We start from the raw sequence: 18,705 nt of genomic DNA on the forward strand, positions 1-18,705 counted from the left end.
TCGAACCTGAGCCGCACACACACACACACACACACACACACACACACACACACACACACACGGGCTCCCTTGTAATAATAAATGATTCCATGATGTATAGGGATTTAATGGATGAGCGGTCGTTGTTGAACAAGCGTGTGTGGCTTCATAAAAACCGGCCAGCCTCCGCTCGGTCGAGGGGGGGAAGAAGAAATGTCGACGCTGTTGTTTGTTTGCAGGGTGTTTACGTCGAGGTAAAATGGCTTCGTTCTGCCAGAAACTGTCCAAACTTGTTTTTTAGGCGACAAACGAGCCGGGAATTAATTTTCCCAGGGGCTTTTCCTTACTCGCACACACACACACACACACACACACACACACACCTTCTCTCGTCACCCGTTCCATTTAATTATGTAATGCTATGTTCAACAGGAAAATGAAACATTGGCTAATTGGATAATTTACTTAATAAGCTCAGTCAGGGCTGCACATTTACTCTCTGTCGTCTGTAACCTGAACAGCTCATCTTTCTAAGAAGCGCTCCACGTCTCTCATTTTGAATCACGTGAATCTTTTCCATTAAAAATACGATAAATCTGTCCGTCCCTCGCTGTTGCCGTCATCCCTCCATCATTCTTGATCATCCTGGAGACACGAGGATCTTTATTAAATGTACATCCGTCCCCCCCAGTTTATCTGCTTACTTTGTTTTGGATTACGCAATTTTTAAGCTTTTTTTTTTCCCCCCCCAGGACCATCTCGTTAAATTCGATGATTCAAATCAGCTTTTAGGAGAGCCCCCTTTGGAACTGACCAGTGTCTCAGCGGAATCATAAAAATGGGCAATTTCATAATCTGAATTGTGTCCTCGCGTCCGCGTCGCTGTGCAAGGATGAAAGAAATTTTATGGAGTTGGAATACAGCCCCGGGTTTTTCCAGGCTATTGCATTTTTCTTTTTAAGAGGACGTCGTGGATAAAAACAAGATAAATTAGAAAAAAATGCCTAAAAGGAAAAATCACTCGAGAGGGGGAGAAAGTTTCTGGAGGGTAATTTGCGACCGATTCGTCCCTCCTGACAACTGCAGGGGTGTTTTCCCGAATCGAGGTTCAGTCTGAACAGATTATCTTCCCCCGATGATCCTCGAATGTGACGCTGTTTACAGACATAATCTTTATGTTACCGACTGGATTGGAGTCTACCTGACTTCACATCCTCACTGTTAACACCACGCCAAAACTGAAATCTAATAAATAAAAATGCTTTTTCCCCTCAGGTTATATTTGTACTACGTGTGAGAAGCCTTCAGGTGTCTGTGGTTTTAATGACTTTTCTATTCAAAGTGTTTGGGTTTGTTTTTAGAACATCTCCAGTTTGATGTTTACAAATTGAAATCCTGCAATGTGAAAGGAACAGTGATGGATACTGAGCCGAAAAACCGCAATAGCCAATGACAGCGAGCTAACAAATAGGAGTTTCTTCTCACCAGGTTGACAGTAGGTATAGCAGGACAGTATAACACGGCACACGCAGTAAAATCAGCTGACGACGACAGTACGCCTTCATGTTCAAGGTCACGTTTGATCACCGGCGAGTCTCCTTTTGTTATTACGTGCCCTCGAGCAACAAGCTTAACGAGCAGTCGTGTGTGATGAGTGTTTCTCGCCCTGGGATTCACCTGTCAGGCTACATACACAATGCCCTGCATGCATACTAACTCAGGGTATGTGCACGTTAAAAAGTATAAACTATATAAGATCAGTCAATAATAAGATTGTATTTAAGATATATTTATCTTATTACTCCTGGAAACAAACCTGCCTAGTAAAGTTTTTTTGGATCAATCAACTCAAGTTTTCCTTTCAAATATTCACGGGTAAGAACAAAATATAGTCAACCTCAATTATTAATATTGTTTTTTGCTTTTTGTTTTGGCCCTCAGAGTCAAATCTGTACTTTCTCCAGCATATATCAGAATATTTTCCAGCCCTAAATCCTTAAATCTTTACATTCATCCATGTCCACCGATAAAATCTGCTAAACTTAAAACAAACAAAGTGCCTCATGGTGCAGCAGCTGTTACTTTCCTCACCTGTAGATGGCGCACACTCACATCCATCCTCACCTGCACTCTCTGGCTGCTGCTGCTGCTGCTGCTGCAGTTTACTGGACTGTGTCCTTGTTGAAGTAAAATCTCACCTCTTCCCTTTTCTGTCCACAGTGTAAAGATTTCTTCAAAGCCGGCCGGGGGATTTATGAGGACTTTTGCCGCAGGCTGCCTTTCTACCCCTCTGACTTCACAGATGGTAGGCTGGACCGCGGACTTGTAGTGAAAGTGAATCATCTTCCTTATTATGCCACGCCGGGGTGCCTCTGGCAGCTCCTCATTTGTCTGTCACCTTTTGCCTCAGATACATCTGTGCCGCATCTGTGTCACATCGAGGGTCGTCTCCGGCTAAAACGACCGTCTCTGATGTCTCGCTGCTTCCATATGCTCCCTTACGCTCAGTGTTATTGTAATTTACCCAGCTCGTCAGACGAGGACATCGCCGTATACATGCAGACTTGTGGTCTTACTGACTCATAGAATCATCGTATTTATTTATTTATTTCCCCAGTCAAACAAACATACATATCCTGCTTTACTTTTAGAAATTCTGGTCATTTTAAAAGGAGAAAATGTTCCTGAGTTGCTGAGATTCTTGTGAATTTCACATAATTGCTGATACTTCAGAAGTTTTGTATTAAAGCGACTGCAGCTACTCAATTAAAACCGGATGAATTGACTCAGTTGACCTTGATTGCGGAAGAAAAAAAGCGTAAAGCAGAGCGAAGAGGAGTTAAAGCACATCTGAGGTGAAGACGATCTTCCTCCTCAGCTGCTCTCTTTTCAGTCGTCCTCTCATTTCGTAATATCCGAGCACATTCATCGGGCTGTAACAGAATCAAGATATTTCTGTCTTGTGAGTGTCATCAGATAATGATCATCTGATGAAGGTCACAGGACCAAAATCATTGTGATCACATTAGAGCCCAATTAAAGTGTTTTATTCCAAAATGAGTTATCCATCATTTCAGATAAAAGCGATAACTGTTCTTAGAAAATGATGGATGGCACAAAGCCGAGACAAATTACTTGTATTTTTTTTTTTAAAAAAGGGTGGAAAGAGTTTTACTGTACATGCCGGATGCTCCGTGTTGTCGAGGCACTGAACGATGAACTCGCTTAATGTTTCTGTCGGTTTGAAATTAAAGTGTTGCGCCTCCTCCGCTCCATTATGAGGCGGAATGTGACTCATGTTGTTTGTGTTCGTGTCCCCGCAGGTATCGTTGGCAGTAATAAAACCCTGCTGAAGTACATGACCACCGCCATCTTCCTCTACATCGCCATCCTCCTGCCCGCCATCGCGTTCGGCTCCCTCAACGACGAGAGCACACGTGGCGAGATAGGTACGATGATGACATGTGGAGGTTTTTTTTTCTCAGATGCTGCACAGGCATTAAGAATTTGACAGCACGGATCAGAGAGAGAGCACTAGAGGGGATAAACTACTAATCCCAGACGCCATTTATTAATATTTAAAGGTCCGGTTTGTTGGATTGAGGAGGATCTATTGCTTTTTGTTACGTTAGACCAGGATAAAAACACGGGAATGCGTCTGCTAAGATGAGACAGCGATGATAAAACATGTTTAGCTTCATGTATCTAACTCAGCTTCTGCTCAGTCATTCAGACAGTCATGCACATCTGCACGTCCTGCTGAGGTTTCTCTCTGCGTGTGCTCTCTCCGTCCAGATGTTCGGAAGACCATCATCGGCCAGAGCATCGGCGGGGTCATCTACTCGCTGTTCGCCGGCTCTCCTCTCGTCATCCCTCTAACCACGGCTCCCCTCGCCATCTTCATCAGCGGTAGGCTTTCCCCCCTCTGTTTTTTTCTTCGGGCTCAGCTCAGCCAAAATACACTTATCTCTTCACAGCTCCTGCCGACGGCTGATTCGAAAAAGGGAGGCCGGGGGGGAGAGAGGGAGGGAGATGGGAGGGGTGCTAAGAAGATTACGTCAAAAAATCAAGAGAAGGAGGCACCCGACCGTGTTCGAACAGCAGCCAGAAAACTCCTGCATCCTCGTGAGCTGCCCTCTTTTAACCAGGGAACACCACCGCTGGAGTAATTTAGCCTGCTTGTTCACACATATGCCCCAGATGAGTGTTCCCAGTGCAGTCAAGCATGAAGCACATCACTCCAAAAAAAAAAACTTGTGTTTTTCAAGAAATAAGGAAAATAACTTTTTTTTCTTTTTTCTCTCTCTCTCTCTCTTGCTGATGTTATGTAACGGTTGGTTTCGGGGGGAAACTGGCGCATCACACACACGAACATGTAAACTTTATATTCAGTCGAGAGAGACAACAACACATAAACTGTTATATGGGTTTTTACCCAACAGCGGCATTTTGTTGGGTGGAATTTAAACGATGTTGACGGCTGGAAGCTGCAGAAAGGGGCAGCGATGAGGAAAAGCGGCGGCTCCGATTGCCAAGATGTAGTTTTAATACCAAAAGCTGTTTGTTGGGTTTGTGGTGTGATGATCTTTAAAGTAAATGGGTTAGAATTGTGCTAAGCACATTCTCATGGGGATAATTATACCAGATTTCCAGCAGCCTGTCTGAGCAGAACAATGGCTTGTTTGTAAAGTTGTAGCTCATCTGTGCGCAAATCTGCTCGAGATTACAACACGAGTGTTTTGGTTTTTCAAGATAACCCTTCACAATTCTGCCGTCCTTGTTATGTTTGAATGAAATGTGTTTGTTAACCGTGCGTGTGTGTCTCTGCTGAGACTTTAATTTACGGGTTGATGTTTTTTTTCTTGGCGACGCGTTTCTATTGATGCATGATCGGCCTGCTTAGGAATGTATTTGTGATGGTCAAGGTCGGGATGAGGATCAGGGGGAATGCGCTACGTCAATGAGGGTCACCGCAAGTATTGAAGCATTGTCAGCCAGAGCCGATGTGAAAATCTCAGATGAAGTTCTTCCTCAGTTTTCATTGACATCAGCAGGAAATATGGTCTTTTAAAGCATCTGTATGTACAGAGAGCAGGAAGATGATCGATACTGCTCCTTATTAACCTAGTTTTGCTTTTATTATTATTTTATTGATTAAAGCATCGATCAGTCGCCTTCTGTGGGCTCATTGTGTCCCAGGCACAACTGGTTGAATTTTGATGCAACTTTTAATAAAAATAGGGCACCGATTATATTTAAATTGGTGCTAAAGTGTCTGTGCATGATCACACACGACTCCTTTACTGCTGCCTCGTTATGAGGATGATGATAATGTTTTAAATGATTCAGAGTCTGTGTTTGATTTCTGTGTGCATGTGTGCGTTTGTGCAGTGATCCGAGGCATCTGTGACGACTACAACCTGGACTTTCCAGCGTTCTACGCCTGCATCGGCCTGTGGAACTGCCTCTTCCTCATCCTGGGAGGGATCTTCAACGTCAGCCTGCTCATGAAGCTCTTCAAAAGGTATTTTCTCGGGCACGCTCACACTTTTTATTTAAAAGACTGATTTCACCTTATTTGTTTTCATTTTAGTCAAATCCAATTTATTGGAGCCGTTCTAACGTGTTCTTTTATCTGTCGTCGCGCTTCCTTCTCTGTCAAACGGAAAATGCTTTAAATTGGGCGGTCACGCCGGCGTCTGCAGCGAAATCACTGACTCTCAACAGAAAGTCTGTCTGTTTGCTACAACAAAGACATTTTTTTTTAAAAGAAAGCCGAGTCCATTCTGTGCGACAACTGCCCTCTCTGTTCCCAAACATCAAGAGTTTCAGATCTTTTTCTTCTCGTTCCGCTTTTAACCAAAACCAGCAGATAGAAGTTGAATTTCATACTCCGCCCTAGTAACACCCAATCAGCTCCTAAATTATTTTGGATTCAACTTAATGAATTTATGAGGTTTTACTCATTTTTACTTTGTGTTCCTTTGTATTTTTTATGTGTTTATGTGCTTTGTGCTTCTGATGATTAGACATAGTACTACATTTGATTCTAGTTTTATATCAGTGTTGCAGCTTTAAACATCAGAGGTCGGAGTTTCCTAGTTGAAATCTCCAACTTCCGAGCCTCAAACATTCCCAGTGCACAGCGCCAGAATTCAACAAAAAAATGTATTTAACAACTTTAGGATTGCAGCATCACATACATCATACCTTTTATTTTATTTTATGGCGCTTTTACACCTGGATGCATATAGAATCTTTCCATTTACTCCCCTAAAACAAATACTGTCATTCAGCTGTTTGGAATCATCGCCAACGTTTCCACAAAATCTTGAAGACGTTTGTGACTCCTCTTGGAAGTTATGCACGTTTTTTGTGATTCTCATTCTCATCACACACACTTGACCTCCATGCCGAGTTTGAGCCCCCTGTGGTGAAAACGGTGCTGTGAGAGGATGAGGAAATGACGGATGTCTGTGGATCTACAGCTGAAAGAGATGGAAAATATTTGTTGATGTTGTCCAAGAGGCTTCTTCACTTCTGACTAACTGGAGGGGAGTCGCAGGGTTTTAAACCCTGTGTGGGAGTGTCCTTACAGAGTCGTTAAGGACACATGTGGGTCGTTGACTTAACTGGCCTTCATGCCCAGGTGTGAACGGTTATTAAGCTGTCTGGGGAGGGAACTCAGTGCTGCATTGTAGGTGGGTGATAAGTGATGTCGTAGGCCAGGACACTCCCACGCAGAGTTTAAAACCTGCAACTCCCCTCCAGTTCAGTTATTCCCCCCAAGACTAATGTTGTTTTCAGCAACACACTGCTATAGGGGGAATTTTAGTAAGCTTATTTCTTTGTGCACTTGACTGCAACAACCTTGATTGTCACGTCTGTTCGGTTTCTGTTTCCTCCAGGTCGACAGAGGAGGTCATCGCCCTCTTCATCTCCATTGCATTCGTGGTGGACGCAGTGAAAGGCACAGTGAAAAGTAAGCTCCTGACACACGCGGCAGATGTCTCGTTTCTCGTTTATGTCACTGTTTTCACAGCCTCGCGTTGCTTTTTCACCGCGGCCCTCTTCCTGCCACATTTACTGGCATTTCGGCTGTGCAGATCGAGGGTTTCGTGGTCGGCTCTGACTAATCAGAGGCATCATACCTGCTGTCAGATCCAGCACCCAGTCCTGTCTTTGCCAGGCGTCAGCCTCCCGACTCAAGTCTGATTTTTAAACAGCCAATTACACCGAGACAAGACACCGTCAAATCCCCAGAAGAATCTAAACTCGCACTGTGTATAAGTGCGTTTTTTTTTTTTTTTTAAGATTATAATTTAAGTGTACAGCTCACTAATTAGCATGGCTGTCCTCGACTGAAGAATCCTTTGTTGGCTGATTGTCATAAGATCTCTCCAACTAATCATTTAGGCCATTTAATTAAAAACTGTCAAGCGTTTTTTTGTTTTTTTTCCCCGAGCTTCATTGTCCCACTGAGGATGAATGCAGTCATTCAGAAGGATCTCTTAAAAACTAGTGCTTATTAAAGAACAGACCACATTTTTTTTTAATAACATCGCGATGCCGGATATAATTTTTACAGCTCAACCAAAACAATTGATAAGTTGAGTCAATCTGTGCTTCTTTTCTGAGAGTTTTCAGATAGTTTAGTTGTGGGAAGGCAGAAAAAAACACAGTACTTCCTCTGTTACTGCGGTGGGTCAGCAGAACGAGAGGCTGAGAGAGATACTGAATTAATCAATCCAGATGTTGAGCCCAGCCTGCAGGGATGTGAGACCACCCCTGCCTTCCCCTCATCTTAGTATATCATAAATATTCTGCACAATTTAATTTCCTCCCCCCCCCAAAAAAAAGCCAGATGACGATAGCGGGAATGTAATTTATTTTGAATGCGATGTTTGTCCCTGTTTTGGAGATTGCCGGTGCAGTAGTTCAATTTTCTAGAAACCATTTGTAAAATATGCTCCGAGCTCATATGCCATTACCATAACATTAACCTGTGCCGTTCTGTTGACACTTTTCATCCCAAAAAAATATTTTCAGTGCATTCATTTCTGGGCCGTGCATCCAGTCTACTGTACAACTGCCGCATAACTTCCTGCTGGTTTGATGGAGAAAAGGAGCGGCGTGAAGGTCGCGTCACACCCTGGACGTTATTTCTTCTTCTCTTACAGGCGAAGCTGCGTCGTTCCTTCTTATTTAAAACAGTTGTTGAAGAGCTGCACTTACAGAGTTTAACACGCCAACCTTCAACATGATGCTTGTTAACGGGGCAGGCACACATTATAACAGCCGGGTTGTTTATAATGTTAATCTGATACGGGTGTCAGGACTGATTTCAGTGAGTCGGGTCAGTCCGGTGCAGCTGCACAGATAAAATCTTTCTTAAGGAGTCTGATCGTGTGCTTTGATCTTGTCATTCTCATTAAGATGATTTTAAACTTGTTTGATATTCTCTGCGTGTGAGCCAGAAATGTTGAAAAATGAACTAACGATCCTGTTGATCAGATTTTATCTCATTTTTATGAGGTTCGTTCCGTGCAGACTCCACAGCCCTCGTCGCCTGCGTCTCTTCATCCAATATCTCACCTAAATTAGGCATTTTTTGATGAGTTTCGGTGCTGATTGCAGCATAAACAACTGGTTTAAATGTTGTTTGTTTGTGTGTGTTTCACAGTCACATTCTGAGTTGTTTCGTCCGACTTGAGAGGGCATCCACGTGAATTTTCCCAGTTGGAAAAACATTTTCCGATAATTTTTCTGACGGCACATGTGCGCAAAGTAACATGCTGATGTTTAGCAGGTATAATGTTAGCATGCTAACGTTGCTAATTAGCTCTAACCAGGAAGATGGGAATGTAGTTTTTGCAGGTTTTTGGTATCAAACAGCTTACTTTACTTTACATGTACGTGTTCTGTACTGAAGTACACATTTGAGGTGCTTGTATTTCACTTTAATATTTCCATTTTATGCAACTTAATACTTGTACTCGACTCCATCTTAGAGGTAAATGTTGTACGTTTGTCTGGAAGCTTTCTGGACAACTTTAGTTTAATTTTAACAGTAAAAAAAAACATCAAATGGAACTGACAGGCACCTCATTCACATATTTTTACATAAGCAAGGTTTTAAATGCAGGATTTCTACTTGTTGAAGGATTTTTGGTGCAAGTTTCTTATCATTTTTTTATTCTAATTTAGACTTTTTAATCTACATGTGATGCTGGAGGGAAAGTCACCATCTGTGAAATATTTATTGACATACTCGTCTGACCTTGCCATCCCTAAGGAGCGTGGCTAAAACTCTGTTTCTCACTGAAAGTATTAGTTCAGTGGTTTCTGTTCTCTGCTGGTTTCAGTTATCTTTAGCTCAACTAACCACTGGCTGTGATTTCAGTCTTTCACAGGTACTACCACTCCCCGACGCTGGCTAACAGTAGCATAGAGGACTTCCCTCAGGGTAGAGACCTGCTCGGGGGAAACAGGAGCGAGGTGGCGGCCAACATGGCGCTGAACGCCCTCCCTGAATCCCTCATCCAGTGCACTCGAGAGAGGCCCGTCCTCTGCCTCCTGCTGATGCTTGGGACATTATGGATGGGCTACACTCTCTACCAGTTCAAACGGAGGTACGTGCAGCACTGCGGCGCTGCGGCACTGTTCAGATAAATCACTGGAGAAGTTTAAATTGTGTTTGGGTGGGAGCTCCGCCGGCGAGGACGAATACTGCTGAGTCGGCCCCCTCGACTCTAAAGATTGTCAGGGAGTGACAGAGCCCGCAGGAACTTTTCCAGACGGGCTCTCTCACGAAGCTCCCTTTTTTTTTTCTGTCGAAGCTTCTGTTCCAGCCGGTGATTTAATAAGCATTAATATTCTACTTCTGATTGCTCCCAGTAATCAAATCAACCTCAAAGCTGGATTCAATTGTGTAAGCAAAAGGCGGACCAAGGTACTTAAGCAGTGTCAGGATTGCAGCCATTGTCCTTGTCTTGTCCACAGTAATTGTATTCCTTTATTATTCCTCTCTCCCCGCTCACTCGCTCCTTCTCTCGCTCTCTTTCAGTCCGTTCCTGCACGCCAAAGTGAGGGAGGTGCTGTCGGACTGCGCCCTGCCGATCTCGGTGCTGCTGTTCTCCTTCATCGGCTCCTACCTGTTCAGCGACATCGAGCGTTAGTATCATTCGCTGCTTCCACAAACACCAGAAACTGCATCTGTACAGTCCAGCTTTCTGTTTTCCCCACGGATGCAATGACACTTTTTAGATCGAAGAGAAGGTTAACGTGGGAGTCTTTATTTTTTACATCTTGACCTACAAATTAAGACTGATCAGTGAAATTAGGGACTTCCTCAGTCATCCTGGAATCACAGCTGTAGAAACTGTCCTTGTTAAAATGCGGTCTCGGCTGTGTTTTCTCATAAAAATAATTTCTTAACTAGAATGATGGCACTCAGAGGGGCACATACCTCTGCCAAGGCCTAACAGTCCACTTTCATTCTGTCAAGGCTAATGCAGTATCTCATTTGTCACCGTGTAGTGGCTGAAGAAAGACAACCCTCTAAAAAAAACATATTTCAATCTGACAGATCTGGATTTGATGGTAAAAAAGTTCAGAATCAATCCTCCAAAAGTTAACAGGGTCTATTCTGGGCTGAGACCCATCTTCCATCCAAAGTTTCGTGGAATTCAGTTCAGTAGTTTTTGTGTTATCCTGCTGACAAACCAACAAACCAACAGACAAACAGATGTGGGTGAAAACAGCCTGATTAGCCGAGGTAACGAGCAACAAACATAATGTTTATGACTGGAGTTGCAGTGATGCGATTGGTAAACCTGCATGTGTGTTCAGCTTTTATTTTGAAGATTTATATTTGTAGATTTAATGCATTAAAAAAATGTAAAGATTATGGATATTTTCCTGCAGACATGTTGCCGTAACATGTAAGTTTCTTCTGTACCGGCTGCTCTTTGACCGCGACCTCCACTGATCTCGTCTCCAAGTTGATAATCTGCAGACTCAAGAGTGATATTTAAGCCACGGAAGTGCTGAATTATGATCTAAAATTTTCTCTTAATGATATAACATAGAAGCACATGAGTCTATTGAATAATTTAATCATACTGTAGATTAATTTCGTCAACATCAGCTTTAATTATCTCAGCTCTTTTCTCTTTCTAAATACGACGATTCTCAGCTGCCGTTGATGTGAAGAAGAAGACAGTCGGAGGCGACAGTCTCAAATTCATCCAAAAGTAACGACTCATAATCTCAAACTGAATTGATTTACGATGCAGATCGTGTGATAACATTGATTAGATCTTAACTTCCCTCCTTGTGACTTGACTTTTTCCCAACAAAGTATCTCATCTCTCGTCCTCACGATTCAACCAGGAGAGTCTCAATCCTGTGCAAACACCAGAAAACGCTGCAATCATCTGAAATGTACAGAACGTTAATTTCAAGAACCCCTAAAAAAAAAATCCCCAAATATCTCCTTCCACATGTAAACTCTCACACCACAGGCACGAGGGGCGTGTATGTTTTCTCTCACAGCTTTCTAATGAATGTGGAAGTGATTAGCAGTTGTGTTTCCGTGCTGTTAACGAGGGCAGATAGTTGGAAAAAAACAAAAACAAACAAACTTTGAATGAAAGCCCTGCGTTTGTTTTGGTGAGGTAACACTTTCACCACATCGTCTTAAGAATGAAACATTAGGGGAACGAATTAATTGTGTAAGAAGCGGCTGCTCGTCAGAGGTTGTGTTTACACTTTTTGGGCTCCAAACCTGCTGAAGCGCTCAGACTCGTCGCTGGTTCACTTCCAGGACAGGATGTCTGACGGCGAAGGCCTCCCTTATTTGGTGCCTTTATTGTCTTTTTATGTTCCCTAATCAAGGCGCGGGCCAAAACACATTGGGGATTCTCAGTTTTTTATCCTCTATTGTTTAGCATCATTTTGAATCTCCATTCATCGTTGCCAAGGCAGCAGCTGCTCTCCAGGGGTCGACACAGAAACGCTGAGACGAGCGCCAAACCCTCAAGTGAATTTAAATTTAAGTGCCCAGGCCAATTTTCTGTTCCTTTACCTCCAGAGACAATAAGTCATAAGATAATAGGCCCATTATTGTATTGTCATTTCTACCTAAATTTAACCAACTGCGCGTAATTCAGCGGCATGTGAGGACGATACGGCTCCTAAATGAGACATCCAGCACCTGGAACACGTCCAGCCTCTCTTTAGAAAACACTCGGTGGTGTGAGAACGTGAGTCATCACAACAGTTCGAGAGACAGTTATGTTTGTGAAGATGGAGTCTGATGTGTTTTTTGGAGGTGCAGATAGTGAAGTCGAGGCAAAATTGCCTTACTGTCATCCATTTAAAGTTCACAAAAGAAACTGACTGCAGTTAAAACACAGAGTACGGAGAGTAAATCCTCTCTCTATCTGTTGAATTTAACTCTTAATTAGGTTATTTTCATTCGCAATTAATCTGCAGATCCTTTCTGAATGTATCCATGTATTTCTCCGTCCGTGACGTGTTAGAAAATGTTTCTTTAAAGATTTAGAAAACAATTTCCCAGAGCCAAAAGTCAACCCCTCCAAGATATCGCAACATTTTTTGGGGGGGATTGTTGTGGCAGAAAATGGCTTCAACTTCACTGCAACTTTTCTAAAAAATTGCTATGCATGTTGCATTTATTTAGCTTTAATGAGACAGAATTAAAGGTCATGTAGGATTCCCAGATATTAGTTTTGTATTAATTGCTGTTATCGCAACATTGCAGCTTCCTGCAGGGACTGAAAAGTGATGTCATCGTCCTTGTTTTGTCCAACCAACACTCCAAATTCATTTTTGGAAGTTCGTTGATAAAGGTCTGATGTAATTCCTTCTCCTCCTCTTTGAACAGTTCCAGTCTTCAAAGTTCACGACCGGCCCGTCTTCAACGTGGCTCCGTTCGAGAGGCTGTCGGCCATGAACGTGGTCAGCGCCATGGGCCTCGGCTTCCTCCTGGCCCTGCTCATCTTCATCGACCAGAACATCGTCGTCTCGCTGACCAACGCGCCGGAGAACAGGTAAAGCTCCCATCTCGTGATTTTCATCTTATATTTATACAACTACAAAACTGTCTGAAGGGAGAACACTAGTGAGGCTGAGACCGGGGAAATTAAACTCTTTCTGTGACCCATTAAAAAGCCACCAAGGACCTGTGGGGCTCCAACGACCCCACTTTGGGATGTGCCGAAATATTTGGACATTTGTTAGTGAGGGAAGATGAACTGAGCCAGAAACGTGACATCTGAGTCAAACTGTCACAGTCGGGGAGCTCCGCAGACGCCTCGGAGCCAGAACACGATGTTGAGCTTTTTACCCGCGGTTCACTCTCAATTTGCATCGGACCAAGTCGGCGCCGCCATCAGCCATCAACCAGCCCCACAGTGAAAAAATCTGAAATGATGGAATTTTGAGCCCTTATCATCTGCATTTGTTGGGCAGAAAATTAATTGGATCTAAATGTCACCGGAAGGCAAAACAAAAGTCGGCTATAGCATTAAAAAGAGGAATTCAACCCATTCAACGCTGCTCGTATTGTTTCTTAAATCAAGAAACTACACAAAAATCAAATGTAAATAAATAAAATTCTCCATTAAAACAGCTGTACAGAACTGTGCCCGTCTTTCCCTCCTGATTCTCGTATTTATAGCGTCTTCCTTTATTTGTTTGACATCTAGATGTTTTATTGAACCATTGTTGATCCTCCGCAGATCTTTTATTGCATCTCGTCTTTGTTTTTTTGACGCGATTTATTTATGTAAAATATCTGTCATTATGATTCTGCAAATAAACACTCAATCTTTTATCTCAACAATCTGAATGAACCGAAGAAGCAAACCGACCTTAAAGGACGACGCAATTTCATTTCTGTTTTACTTTGTTTATATGTGGCGGACCCTGCCACCGTTCTAGCTTCCTACAGAGTTCTGGGGACCTTATTTTCCTCTGAGAACAGCTTGTTTATTCAGATATATTGTTTAGTTGGTATTATTCCCTTGTTATTATTGTAAATATTAAAATTCAGAGTTTAAATTCTTCTCCAAAACGACATCTTGCCCCTGATGAATTGTCCAACTGTTGTTTTTTTCAATTTAAACACATTTTGCTCCTAATTAGATAAAGTATACGTAATTATTCGTCGTGTATTTCAGCTGAATGCAAAGAGGTGAAAATAAAGCATCACAACTTGAGTTCTTATCCAGATCGATTTACGCTGCGCTGGATTCAATGTCATGCTCAAGGGCACGCAAGCAGTACGAGCGTCTAGGTCTGTCGATATTTCTTTACGTAACATTTGCTGGAGAAACATTTTCAGAGTGAACTTCCCCTGAAAACACCGAGTAAACACACGCCGCCCTCCCGCCGAGCCGGCTGCAGAAGCAGGGGAGGATGCACAGCAGTGATCCTTCACTAACATGCACAGGGAAAAAAAAATTCTGTGGCATCATAAAGGTCGCAGTCGTCCTTTTTATGTGTAAAGTTACTATAATGTCACGCTCGGCTTCCGACATGTCGATTCGTGCGTTCGCCGCGCATGAAAACATTCAAGAGGATTCACAACACGGAGATTGTTGTATGTGGAATGAGAAGAATAAGTGAAAAACACGAGCGAGTTCACTCAGGTTGTGTTGAAGGGCGTCGCTAACCGTAGGAGAGTGATGCCCTTTGTGTGTATGTGTGTGTGTGTGTGTGTATGCAAACTTTATTTTTTCATCTCATCTGTGTGTTTTCATGTGTTTCCCTCCTCTGCGGTCGAGATGAGTTGTTGCGGTTCAGCCTGTCGTCGACTGTGCAGCGGAGTGTAACAGTTGTGTTGCCTCCTCAGGTTGCTGAAGGGCACGGCGTACCACTGGGACCTGATGCTCTCCGGGCTCATTAACATACTGATGTCGGTGCTGGGGTTGCCCTGGATGCACGCCGCCTTCCCCCACTCCACCCTCCATGTGCGCCAGCTGGCTTTCGTGGAGCAGCGCGTGGAGGGCGGGCACCTCTACGAGACGTGAGTTAACCCGCCCCCGTCGCCGCCGCCGCTAATCAGGCGCTCAATTAAAGGTTGTCCTCGGAGCATGTGGTGACTGTAATTTAGTGTTGCAGTGCTACTGTATCCTGCTCTTCACTGATTGCATGATTACTATGGAACTGAGCGTTTTCTCTCTCCGGGTTGAAGAGGTGAGGGACTTGTTAAGAGATGAGAGGATTAAGTTCATCTCTCCGGCCACACAGAGATGTGTGAAAGGTGTAGTTAGTTATATTCAGGAGTTGTTAAGTAGTTAAGTGGGATGAATGGGGCAGAGGAGACAATCCTCCGTAAGACTCTAATGAGAGATATCGATTGCAGAAAAGTCTCCAACTTGGGGTTCTCGAAAGTACAAAACTAAGATTCAAGATCTTTTAAATTTTGTGGTTTCTGAAGTTATTACAAGGAACTTTTAACTGGTTATGAAACAGGATGACCTACATAAGCAGAAGAGACCTTAATAATTCTTAATATCTTTCACCGGGTCAGATTCTGAAAGTCCAACAACTGTTGAATCTGCTCTGTAGTCTGGTGCTGCGGCAGCAGAACAACTGGCTTAAAACGTAATGTTTCCTGTTCAGTTTGCTCCAGTTGGCTTATTATTATGAAGACATAACAGTACCAGCGATCTAGTAGCGTTGTGATATTGTGTTGATAATACACACGTGATAATATGGCGTGAATAATCCAGGGAAGATGTTCGACCTTGTGCATCTTTTATCTCTGAGTTTATCCGACCGCCTTTTCACTTATAAATGAGTGAACTTGTTCTTTCTGTACCCTTTTTAATATTAAAATGACTCTCTCCTCCTCAATAACTTGTATTTTGATTAATTTATCTGCCAAAAATAGAGTCAAAACCCAGAGTCAAAGACCAGTTTGAATGCTAGAACATATCGCACTAATGTTGTTATCGTTATCGTCAACGGCTTAAAGTAGGTTGAAGGTTGGTACGTAGATTTTAAGAGCAGAAAGTGTCCAAAATAAAAATCAACACACAGATATGACGCCAGTTTTATTTGCTTGACATTTATTGAAGCATTGAGACTTTTTTTTTCCACCTGCGCACATTTTTATGCATCTCTGCTTTGTTTTCTGACATTATTCATTTAAAATATGTCCCCATTGTGCAAAAAAACGCGCGCTAAACAATCCTTTAGACTCTTTTAGAAAATGGGTGCAAATAAAAGACTGGATTGTGCATTTAAATTTGTATCTTTTTGACATTAAGAAGAATGAAAACAGCATAAATATGAATAAACAGTCTAAACAGGAGGACTTGAGCTGTTATATAAAGGTGTTTACAGATCTTAAGTCTAAAGGGAGCAAGTTGTTAAAGTTCAAGAGCCACAACCTCAAAAAACATGGTCTGCTTTTTTACTTTCAACCCTGAAAGAAAGAAGCAACGTCTTCAAACATGCAACTTTTGGTGACCTCAGGATGACACTGTCATAACCACCAGCCTGCACAGTGCAGTGGCAGTGTAAAAACAGATAAATGTGTATTTAAGTAGACAATAATAACAGCTACAAATTCTAGTCATTTAATTCACTACAGTCCATGATTAGAAAATATTTATCTATTTACCTCAAACTCAGAACATTTGGTCTCGGAAAATTACAGAAAATGTGCAAAAACCCTGATAAGAAAATCCGGTCCTGCATTGTGTGAAACTATTGTGCGCTGTCCAGTAACCCTTCATTTGTGTGTGTGTGTGTGTGTGTGTGTGTGTCCTCAGTATCGTCCAGGTGAAGGAGACCCGGCTGACGTCTCTGACTGCCAACATCTTCATCGGCGTGTCGGTGCTGCTGCTGCCTCTCCCGCTGCAGTGGATCCCCAAACCCGTCCTGTACGGCCTCTTCCTCTACATCGCCCTCACCTCCATCGACGGAAACCAGATGTGCGACCGCATGGCCCTCCTCCTCAAGGAGCAGGTGAGAGACCGTGTGTGTGTGTGTGTGTGTGTGTGTGTGTGTGTGTGTTACCATATGTCGATTGCAGGGCTCTGCAGATCAAACAGTTGACTGGCTGCCCGGTGCTGGAGGACCAGACACTGAGTCAAAAAGAAAAATAATTTGCAAATCAAATTTTTTTTTGTATGTGTTTTATTCCACCAGGTGGGAGTGAAATAAGACAGATCTGTCAGTAAATTAACATTATTGTTATTCGAGTGTTGGGTAAAGATGCTTCCTAACATCTTTATTCATCATCCTCCCGCTGACCCCCTCGAACAGGAGCCAGCGGATTAAAACACAAACTCCAAATCTACAAGAATCTCTTTTTTTCTGGTGCTTCTGCTCCTCTGTGTCCGATTTAACCTTCCCACGGAGAGCTTTTCCCTCTTAACTCCACACACTAGCGCCTCCAAATGGCCGTGAGAGGTAACTGTTTTATGTTTTTAATGGTCTCTCTAACCTCGAAAATGTCTTTGACTTATTGTTGCCTCACTCGGATGTTTGAGCCTTGAAGGCTGTTTTCAGATTCATGAGCTGAACGGGGGGAAAGTTTCTCTGAGCTCAGTTTAAATCTCAGTTTAGGATTTTTTTGCCATTACAGCTAGATTTGAAGCAAGGGAAGTTAATTTATTTAGCCTTATTCAGACTCAGAGGGCGTGTAAATACATTAAAAGTAAGACATTAAGAAAATTGCATTTAAAAGACAATAAAAACGAATATTAAAAAGCAGTTATCCATCTAATTCTTTTGGGAGAGCTGCAGTAAACATTGATGTTTTAAGCCCTGACATCAGCAGGAAGCTTCAAACTAAAAGCTCGGTTCTGATTCTGGGAACAATGAGCAAACCTGTTCCAGACGACCTGACGGGTCCGGATGCTTCGTCACAAACTCTGAGAATGGAAGAAGTTAAGCATCTTAAATGAAACACATTTGCTTATTCATAGATTTTAGACTTCTCGCAGAGGGAGAAGGAACATTTTTACAGAAGCAGATCTCTACTGTCTGACCCAGATATCCTGCAGACAGGACAGTAGGATCACGTTTAAAACTCCCGGCATCTTATTACATTTGTATTTCTTCCATTTAATTTTTGTTTCTAGCAGGAAACAACATCAGAGCAGTGAACAACCGCTGTCAGCAGTGGGCCTGAATCAGTTTAAAGACCAGCAGACGTAACAGATGATGAATATTAACAAGTTTAATGCAAAACAATTTCAAAAATAGATGAATCTGTTCTTTTGTAGGGACATCAGGGCAAAATAAAAACTACCAGGAAGGATGAGAGACAAAATGATTTGCAAGGTCAAGGTCACTCAAAGACACTTGTATCGTGGTTGTATCTCACTATTATGTGCTGTTTGTTCTTCTCAACTTTACAATATTACAGGAAAGTAACTCCTCCTAAATGTTCAGCATCCCACGATCACAATATCTGCCTGAACAAGAAGCTTCACTTTCATGACTCATGATGTTTATCTAGACTGTTTTTTGAGAGATTTTCCCACCTCGGCAGCAGAGAGTCGAGATTTGTCGAGTCTTGTTTCTGAACTTTATAACGACTGTGAAATAGAGGTTCAGAGCTGACACCAGATCAGTTCAGGGAGATGAGTTTGTGTTTAGTCGGAGCTCCACGTAGACTGGAAAGACGGGTATATTCTTACATAAACACCTCATCGAGCACCCCGCCTCACATACTCA

General features: G+C 42.7%; 1 protein-coding gene across 3 annotated transcripts in view; it reads left to right on the forward strand.

Moving 5' to 3' along the window:
• Positions 1 to 18,705, forward strand: part of slc4a11 (solute carrier family 4 member 11) — a 107,203-nt gene that overhangs the window by 82,846 nt on the left and 5,652 nt on the right. For all 3 annotated transcript variants that reach the window (XM_030443429.1, XM_030443432.1, XM_030443431.1), the window contains 10 exons: positions 2,200 to 2,284; positions 3,303 to 3,428; positions 3,775 to 3,888; positions 5,371 to 5,503; positions 6,888 to 6,961; positions 9,383 to 9,611; positions 10,046 to 10,152; positions 12,890 to 13,055; positions 14,861 to 15,034; positions 16,791 to 16,986. In XM_030443429.1, the coding sequence (XP_030299289.1) occupies positions 2,200 to 2,284; positions 3,303 to 3,428; positions 3,775 to 3,888; positions 5,371 to 5,503; positions 6,888 to 6,961; positions 9,383 to 9,611; positions 10,046 to 10,152; positions 12,890 to 13,055; positions 14,861 to 15,034; positions 16,791 to 16,986 (1,404 nt within the window). The remainder of the gene's footprint in view (positions 1 to 2,199; positions 2,285 to 3,302; positions 3,429 to 3,774; positions 3,889 to 5,370; positions 5,504 to 6,887; positions 6,962 to 9,382; positions 9,612 to 10,045; positions 10,153 to 12,889; positions 13,056 to 14,860; positions 15,035 to 16,790; positions 16,987 to 18,705) is intronic.

The sequence above is a fragment of the Sparus aurata genome, chromosome 16 (genome assembly GCF_900880675.1).
Source record: "Sparus aurata chromosome 16, fSpaAur1.1, whole genome shotgun sequence".
NCBI lineage: Eukaryota > Metazoa > Chordata > Actinopteri > Spariformes > Sparidae > Sparus > Sparus aurata.